This window comes from Babylonia areolata, chromosome 7 (assembly GCF_041734735.1).
Source record: "Babylonia areolata isolate BAREFJ2019XMU chromosome 7, ASM4173473v1, whole genome shotgun sequence".
In the NCBI taxonomy this organism is placed as follows: domain Eukaryota; kingdom Metazoa; phylum Mollusca; class Gastropoda; order Neogastropoda; family Buccinidae; genus Babylonia; species Babylonia areolata.
The window spans coordinates 46,164,392-46,174,391 of NC_134882.1; the positions used below are offsets into that span (position 1 = coordinate 46,164,392).

The 10,000-nt window shown below is 41.4% G+C and overlaps 1 protein-coding gene across 1 annotated transcript in view; it reads left to right on the top strand.

Moving 5' to 3' along the window:
* Positions 1-5,827, top strand: part of LOC143284281 (glutamate receptor 2-like) — a 99,473-nt gene extending 93,646 nt beyond the window's left edge. The window contains exons 16-18 of the mRNA XM_076590975.1: positions 1,633-1,779; positions 4,745-4,849; positions 5,302-5,827. Coding sequence (XP_076447090.1) covers positions 1,633-1,779; positions 4,745-4,849; positions 5,302-5,382 — 333 coding nt within the window. The 3' untranslated portion in view covers positions 5,383-5,827. The remainder of the gene's footprint in view (positions 1-1,632; positions 1,780-4,744; positions 4,850-5,301) is intronic.
* Positions 5,828-10,000: the final 4,173 nt, after the last annotated feature.

Sequence of the window (10,000 nt, forward strand, 5' to 3'; positions counted from 1 at the left end):
ACTACTACTACTACTACTACTACTACTACTACTACAGAACGCAGAATACAGAATACTTTATTATCGTAACAAGAGAAATTCATTTGTGGTGTAAAACACATAAACAATACACGAAAATCACAGGTCATTCAACATGTATACATAAAAGATATAACATGTTTAGATGTCAACTTGGGGCAGCCCATGCGTACTATAAATATATAACAATAACTACTACTACTACTACTACTACTACTACTACTACTACTACTACTACTACTACTACTACTACTACTAGTCATTCTCCTCGTCCTCGTCCTCGTCCTCGCCCTAATTCTCATTGTTATTGTTGTTATTATTATTATTATTATTATTATTATTATTACTATTATCATCCTCATCATTATTATTATCATTATTATCATACCTACATGGCGCTGCCTCCCCATATAGGTATACCGGGCGCTACGGGCCACACATCGAATGATGCATATATTATAAACAACAGTCCATGGTAGCACATAACAGCATATGAAGACACACAACAGAAGAAGAAGAACTTAAAAAAAAAATAGGAAGGGAAGAAGGGATATATCAAGACAGCTCCACAAATTGTGTGTGTGTGTGTGTGTGTGTGTGTGTGTGTGTGTGTGTGTGTGTGTGTGTGTGTGTGTGTGTGTGCGTGCATACTTACTTGTGTCTAAGTATGTGCGTCTGCCTGTCTTCTGTCTGCTCTTGTCTTCCTATCTCTGTCCCTGCCTTTTCCGCTACTCTGACATTTCCTTGAATCGTTCTTTTGTTTAGCGTCTTTTCACTATCAGTGATATTAGATTTTTCCTTGAATCTGATACCTCTGATAACTAGTGCCATCTTCCCTTCCTGCCTTCGTTCCTTCCTTCCTCCCACCCATCCGTCCACCTACCCATCTGTTCACCCATCCATCCATCCATCGACCATATTACCATCCCACCCCCATACCCACCTACACATCCATCCACCCATCCATCTATCCACCCACCCATCCACCAACCCATCCATTCATCCACCCGTTCTTACATCCATCCATCCATCCATCTACCCATTCATCCAACCACCCGTCCACCCATCTATCCACCAACCCACCCACCGCCCACTTATTCATCCATCCACCCACCCACCCACCCATCCACCCACCCACTTACCCACCCATCCATCCATCCATCCATCCACCCACCCACGATTCCACCCACCCATCTATCCACCCACCCATCCATCCATGCATCCACCCAACCACTCGTTCATCCATCCACCCACCCAACCACCCGCCCACCCATTTATCCATCCATCGACCCACCCACCCATCCATCCACCCACCCACCCAACCACCCGCCCGCCCATTCATCAACTCACCAACCCATCCACCCACCCAAATCCATCCATCCACCCACCCACCCACCTACCCCCCACCCATTCATTCATCCATCCATCCACCCACCCCCCACCCACCTATTCATCCATCCATCCACCCACCCACCCATCCATCCACCCACCCACTCACGCATCCACCCACCCACCCATCCATCCACCCATCCATCCATCCACCCACTCACCCACCCACACCTTCCATCCATCCACCCACCCTTCCACCCATCCACCCACCCACCCACCCACCAGGATGCCGCCGGCAAGCAGAGCGCCCTGACCCTGAGCAACGTGTCCGGGATCTTCCACATCCTGATCGGGGGTCTGGTGCTGTCCATGATCACCTCGTCCATAGAGTACCTGGTGCAGAGACACCTCAAGGCCAGGGCCAGCAGAAAGGTACCCGTGTTACATGTCTGCCTGTTGCTTTCGTTCTTGTCCTGTAGTGGTTATACTGCTGCTGTATAACCACTGCTGCTGCTGCTGCTGCTGCTGCTGCTGCTCCTCCTCCTCCTCCTCCTCCTCCTCCTCCTACTACTACTACTACTACTACTACTACTACTACTACTGATGATGATGATAATGATGATGATTACATGAAGAAGAAGACTGGCGATGAAGACTACGACTTCGAAGACGACGATGACGACTGCTGCTACTACTTCTACTACTTCTACCACCTCTGAGAAGAAGAAGGATGAGGAGTTGAAGAAGAAGAAGAAGAAGGAGAAGAGAAGAAGAAGAAAAAAAAAAGAGATGATTATGATAATTATAATAATTGTCCATGATCACCGTCCAAAAAGTCCACATCGTGCAAAGACATCTTCAGGCAAGGGCTGGCAGAAAGGTGCTGTGCTACCTATCTGCTGCTTCTGCTGCTGCTGCTGCTGCTGCTACTTCTGCTACGACGACGGCTACTACTGCTACTATTAGTTATGACAATTATGATCATGGCAATCATGATAGTAATCCATGATAACCTCGTACGTTAAATCCACAGCCGGCAGAAAAGGTGTGATCTTTTTGTCCTTTGGTGGTTATACTACTACTGCTGCTGCTACTGCTACTACTACTATTACTACTACTGCTATTATAAGTACGGATAATGCTTAGAAGAAGACGAAGAAGAAAGGGGGTGAGGAGGAAGAGGAGGAGGAGAAGAAAAAGAAGAAGAAGATGATGATGATGATGATGACGACGACGACGACGACGATGACGACGACGACGACGACGACGATGATGATGATGATGATGATGATGATGATGATGATGATGATGACGACGATGACGACGATGACGACGACGATGATGATGATGATGATGACGATGATGATGGGATTCGATCCCGAGTATGGGGCTTGGCATGTTTATACACACCCAACATCACGAAATGTTACTACGGTATCATGGTTGGCTGGCCTGATTGCGAACGATCCATTCGAAGCGACCTGCTCAACGTGTGTACTGTAGAAATAACATGTCGTACGAAAGCTAAACGTAGTTATTTTGTTTTTGAAGGCTTTCTCCGACTGGTTGAACCAGGAAAAAGTTCGCCTACTCATTCTTTTTAACGTTTTGTCGACGTTTGAAATAACAGGGGTGCCTGAGGGTAAATGGGTACATGTTAACAATCAAAACAGAAGCAGATCTTTAACTCATTAGAAATAACGTATTATATGGACATCGCACCAGACTGCCGTGTTGTTGGTTTTGATCACACATGCACAAAAACACACAAACAGACATTTAAACACGCACACCCCACACCGCACACAAACACACGCTTTTGAGAGTGCATAGTAACTATGCAGCATCGTTCGCAAACAGACGCATGTCAAAATATCACATGGTCTGATTTGCAAACAGCACTTTTTTGCAGGTTCCTGTCAAATTGACGTTCCGATCTGTCCCCGATATGCTTTCTTAAATTCTCCCAACACTGGTAATGCGCATTCTACATATCCGATTAACTCTCTCCATACGAACGGCGAAAGAATCGACGTTAACAGCGTTTCACCCCAATTACCATCATCAAAATATTGCAAGCGGAAGGCTCTTATACTGAAGAGGTGAATGTTGACAAAGAATACCACAATTTTGACGACGGAAGCTAAAGGTTGGGTCATTCAGACACCGACAGGACATCCGAGGGGTCTGTGTAGAGAAGAAGATAGGACTGGCCGTACTGAGTGAGTTAAATCCACTATTTCAAACTGTGTCAAATTTCAAGTTCTACAACTTTCTTCCCTTGATTTTATTATTTCGTGAGCACGTTTGCAACCCTTGGTCGGCAGCGGTGCACGAAAAGAAAGAGCGCGGATATAGGCAGAAATAGCTGATATTTGACTGGTTCTTGGAAATGGATATTCATTAAGGTGTCAGAAAAAGATAGAAGCTAGACTTTAAATTGTGAAATGCAACTGCTAAGAACGCTTCGAAGTGGGACGGTATACGAATCGTTCGGAATTACACGCTGTTCGCAATTACCCATACCTACCCTATATGTACTGGTTTTCTTTGTTTGCGATAAATTATTACGTGAGCAACTGGAGATGTTCTTGCAGGAAGATAACGTCGCCATAACGTTCTCTCTCTCTCTCTCTCTCTCTCTCTCTCTCTCTCTCTCTCTCTTTTCTGCCTGCTTGTGAGTTTCGTCTACCTTCCAGAGAATTTTTTTTTCCCAGCAGACGTTTATACAGATAGATAGATAGATAGATAGATAGATAGATAGATAGATAGATAGATAGGGCAATATTGCACTGACTCTTTGTGCTGCAGCCTTGGGGGCTACTTGGCCTTTGGGAACCATACCAACGCCGACTGTCCTAAAACTGTCTTGTCAGAAAGAGTGGGGATGTACCTTGGGCAAGACGCTCTCCACTATAATCAAGTCTAGCCCAGATAGTTGGGACAGCAGTTGCCTCTTCCGCTGCTTTGATGGTCATTGTCGGACACGGCTATCATATAGATAGATAGATAGATAGACAGATAAACAGACTAATAGACAAGTATTTTTAATTGGACGTCGTTGGTTATAAATTATCTATCTGTTTCTTTGTTTTATGTTTATTTTGAGTTGTGTTTTTACGAACTAAAAAAAACCAACAAAAAAACAAGGGAAAAAAAACAACACTCCACTCTACCAACGATTCAGACATGTTGACACATATTTTTTTTATTAGACGTCGTTGATTATAAAGTATCTATCTGTTTCTTTGTTTTAAGTTTGTTTTGAGTTGTGTTTTTACGAACTTCTACCCACGATTCAGACATGTCGACACATAATCAGCAAGAAAAAAAAAATCAACACCCAATCACACCTTCATTTAACTGACCAATCATCGTTTGTTCGTTTTTTGTACAGAATCACGTGTGCAAAGCTCCGCCACCTCCCCCACCTCCGCGTCGGGCATGCTACCAGCCCGTTGCTCGGGCTGACTACAAGACCAACTACTATGAGAATGAACCGGTATGTTACTGATGCAACGGTATTATTGCAGCCTACTCAACTTACTTACTTGATCTAAGGCTTGTTTATTTACTCACTAACTCACTCACTCACGCACTTACTCATTTACATACTTGACTGCATTCCTCACGGCTTGATATATATATATATATATATATATATATATATATATATATATATATATATATATATATATAATGGCCGATTTCATTGACTTATTTGCGCACGGAGAATGACAACTATGTGATGCTACTACTACTACTACTACTACTACTACTACTACTGCTAATGATAATAATAAGAAGAAGAAGAAAAAGAAGAAGAAGAAGAAGAAGAATATTGTTACCGCTTCTGCTGGATGATAATGAGAGAGAATGTCAAAACAAACTATTACAGGCATGCTCGAGATCATCTTTGTTGTACTGCGGCATGTGTTGACTAACTTTGTTCAGACACAAGAAAAGCTACAAGCAACGACCCACATGATGACGTACGAGCCGGATGACGCAAGCGGCGACCACACCGACATCTGACGTGTTTCCTGTGAATGACGCCATTCGGTCCAGTTCTACTTTTTTGGATGGATGGATGAATGGATGGATGGGCAAAACAAACAAGTAAACACAAAATCTATGCCGTTCATTGGTGTTTGTTTGGTTCCAAACGTTTCTGCGTAACCCCCGCCCCCCCTTTCATCACGTTGATTAGAGTGAAATATGCGTGGAGCTTTCATGAATGTGGGGGGGCTGTCGGGGTGCCCTTTGAAGGAAATCATGTACGGTTGATTGGTTCCAAGTTGTGGCACTGGATATTATGTTGCAGACAGTCATTCGTCTTGAACTAAATCATATATCTGAACTACACATGCAGCTATGTATAGTACATTCCCACCTTTCTAGTCAATGAACTGTACATGCAGCAATGGTAGTAGTAGGTGTGCATTCCCACCATTAAGTGAAATGTGCATGCAGCAATGTATAGCACATTCCCACCATTCCAATGAATGACCTCATTACATAGATGCAATATGCCAGCTATTCGAATATATAAAAAATAAAAAAAAGTACCGACAGACAATTGAGATTGAATTTTGAAAATTGTCGTCACATAGATGCATTATGCTTGGTATTCGAGTGTACAAAAGTACAGACAGACCGTTTCAGATAAAAATACTGAATATTGTCTTATCGATAGATGTTTTGATTTACTTGTGGTGCACGATATGTCTTTTTGATTTGATGTATTGGTATTGAATTATTTGCTTTCTGATCCCATTGACATTACTGTGCAAACGTTCTCATGCATCATACCAATCAGTACAAGAAGAAATTACCAGAGATTCCATAGTAAACGCGCAGTTTACTGAGGTGTCGTGAATTTACCAACAGCTGACGATGGATGTACTGTTTCACCCAGACGAAAGAGGAGGAATACTTTGAAATTACACTCGTATATTTGTATGTTCCATGTTTCGAAAATAAGTTTTGATACCAGGAGGAAAAGAAAACACAAAATATAGGTCAAAACATTGGACACATATGGACAGACCGTCACAAAACCTTTTTTTCCGCACAAAACTAGAAACCAGCCGACATGACATGATTCAGTTTTACATGTGTTATGCATCTGTGGAATATAACCACACGGTTTTGCCGGACTATAACTGCGCGCGATCAAACTATATGCTCGAGAAGTCGACTGAAAAACAAAGCGATGGCTAATGTTTTGTTTTTGTTTTTTAAGGCAGATTCCGCAGTACACACTCGCAAATAATTTGAATTGAAAGAAATCATCATATTTGAATCTAATTGTCAAACCAAGGCTGTGTACAAGCGCCCAGTGACATATTGTACTGCATTACAAGTTATCTCCGAAACCACGTTTCTCAGTCTACCAGCCTTTTTTTTTTATCACATTTATTTTGATCAGTGATTCTCAGACGAATCCATTCCACATCGTATTCATAATCCGATCGTGTCCAAGTGTGAAAACACTTTGGGCTGGCAGTGAAACGCATCGTATTGTTAAACAAAGATAGGTACCTTTCATCTGAAAACACCAGTTTCAGAGCTCGAAAACGCTTGTTTCCGAATGGCGTAACCAGTCTGTTTCTTTTCCCTTGAAGCTTCCCAGACCGTAAAATTTCGTCTGGTCAACTAACTTCAAGTCAGTATCTTGACAGTATCTTTCCCTTACCGATGTTTTGAAAGTTATACCATATAATATAGTTATGTCATAATCTTTTGGATGCGTTGGACTTGTGACCCAGTGTTCACCAGTGATCAGGGTTCGAGGCCCCGTTTCGGCATGGTGTTGTGTCTGCGTGGGAAAGTGGAGTGATGGCCTAGAGGTAACGCGTCCGCTTAGGAAAGCGAGAGAATCTGAGCGCGCTGGTTCGAATCACAGCTCAGCCACCGATATTTTCTCCCTGTCCACTAGACCTTGAGTGGTGGTCTGGACGCTAGTCATTCGGATGAGACGATAAACCGAGGTCCCGTGTGCAGCATGCACCTAGCGCACGTAAAAGAACCCACGACAACAAAAGGGTTGTTCCTGGCGGAATTCTGTATAAAAATCCACTTCGATAGGAAAAACAAATAAAACTGCACGCAGGAGAAAATACAAAAGAAATGAGTGGTGCTTTCAGTGTAGCGACGCGTTCTCCATGGGGAGAGCAGCCCGAATTTCACACAGAGAAATCTGTTGTGACAAAAAGAGAAATACAATACAAAACAATATAATACAATACAATACAGCACAATACAAAAGCAAAGTGCTCCGTTTTTCCTCACTCTACCCAGGTGTGAGCTGGTAGGGCATACCTAACTTCGGTTTGGGAAGGTTGCAACTGCGAAAGAGGGAGGATTAATTTGTTAATATAATAATAATAATAATAATAATAATAATAATAATAATGATAATAATAATATAATAATAATAATAATAATAATAATAATAATAATAATAATAATGTACATTTATATAGCGCCCTTTTTCTCTAAGAGCTCAGGGCGCTTTACATGAAAGAAAAATATACAATTTACATAAAACATTCATGACCACTCTTTCTCAAAAAACCCTCCTCCCCTCCCCCGACATACTCTCCCTTTCCCACTCTACATACATCCAAAGTGAGCTGACATGGGTGGTGGTGGAGAACAAGGAAGCTGAGAGTGCTTATAGATAGGTTTTAGAAAGATGAGTTTTTACTGATGATCGAAAAGCAGAAATAGAATCAGATGCACGGATATGATGAGGAAGTTTGTTGCAGATGTGAGGAGCAGCAAAAAAGAAAGAACGTTCACCATAGGTTCTTGTATTGACACGAGGAAGTTTCAAAAGGTAACAGTCAGAGTAAGAGCGGAAATTTCTTGCGGGACTGTAAACACCGATAAGGTCAGAAAGATATGCAGGTCCTGAGTGGAAAGCAGAATAGCAGAGACACGCAACTTTGTATTTAATTCTCGCTTCAATGGGGAGCCAATGTAGGAGTGCGGAGGTGAGGAGAAATGTGATCAGTACGTGGGACTCTGAGAGTCAGACGGGCAGTATTGTTTTGAAGTGTCTGAATTCGCTGAAGAATATTGGGCCCTGCTTTCCAACTCCGAGTTCTGGACACAAGTTGATAGGATGAATTCACTGCCTTGATGGCCGTGAAAAGAGCTATGGGACATTTAACATTGATCCTTTACAATGAATTAAAACACAGTCCCTCTTGCCCGCGCACTTGATAACTTGACAGCCAGATTTTGTCGTCACTGAAAAAACCAAAAAAACCAAAACAAAACAAAACCAAAAAACAACAAAAAAACACACACAAAAAACAAACAAACAAAAACAACAACCACATAATTCTTTTGGTGGAAACTTTGACAGATGTATGTATCAAATTATCCCGGCTTTATAATCGTGTGATGCTTTTTTGAGTGTCTGCCAAATGCCATCGGCTGAAATCTGTAGCCTTTTGTGTACTAAATTTGCTCATGCACGTGCAATAAGTGTCAACATGACAGGCATTAAAAAAAAGGAAAAAAAAAATCAGCAAAATGCATAGGCAATGTTTTCGTGTATGCTCGACATAATCCCTCCCAGCATATCATTATGTTTCTGTATTTTGTACTTCTCATATGTAAGCAAGCACACACACACACACACACACACACACACACACACACACACACACACACACACATAAATGAACACTTTGCACACGCTGTGACCTTCAGATCACTTTTTGACATTTGTTGCACATGCAGTTTTTCTTCTTTGTCTTCATGTTACATCAAATAATGATACGAATTTTGTGTCAAGCATGTGGCTTGATGGCTGTGAAAATTGTATCTTCCACTGTGCATATTCCAGTATTCTGTAAGTGGTATGTTGATATATTTTTGGTCTCTCCACGAGATCTAACCAGAGGCAATAGAGTTATTTACCCTTCGCATTGTTGCAGGTCTACAGTATTCAGAAGCAAATTTGACCCATAGTGCTTACTGACTGACTGCTTATATGTGTATGTGTATATACATCTACCGTTATTGTGTTATTGTGTATATACACATACTGCGTGTACGTGTGTGCGTGCTGTTTTTTTATTTCATTGATATAATATGGCTTAAAACTGTCTGTAATACCTGGGCATGTGTGCTTACTGCTTATTTATTCATTGATTCATTTATTTATCGATATATAGTTTGATTTATGAATGGACGATATCCATCATCACTGATCTGTATGTTACTTTTCCTGGGCTTTGTTTACCTGAGATGTCATAATGTATATGTTTTGAATATTTTTATCCAAATAGTCAACCAATTTAAAAAAAAAAAAAATCTCTTAATCACCACTTACAGAATACTTGTTGCTCTCTCTCTCTCTCTCTCTCTCTCTCTCTCTCTCTCTCTCTCTCTCTCTCTCTCTCTCTCTCTCTCTCTCTCTCTCTCTCTTATTTTCAGTTTCTCATCAATCTATTCTCTCTGATGTCTGTTCAACGAATTACTCTTCCTGTGCACATCAAAATATAGAATGATCTGTAGTTAGATTTTTTTTTCTTTAAATGAATATGTCTGCTGATCGATGTTTTATAATGAAGAATCTTCCAAGAAGAACCTTTTTTCCAGAAAAGGATTTATTCGGTCTACATCTCTTCTT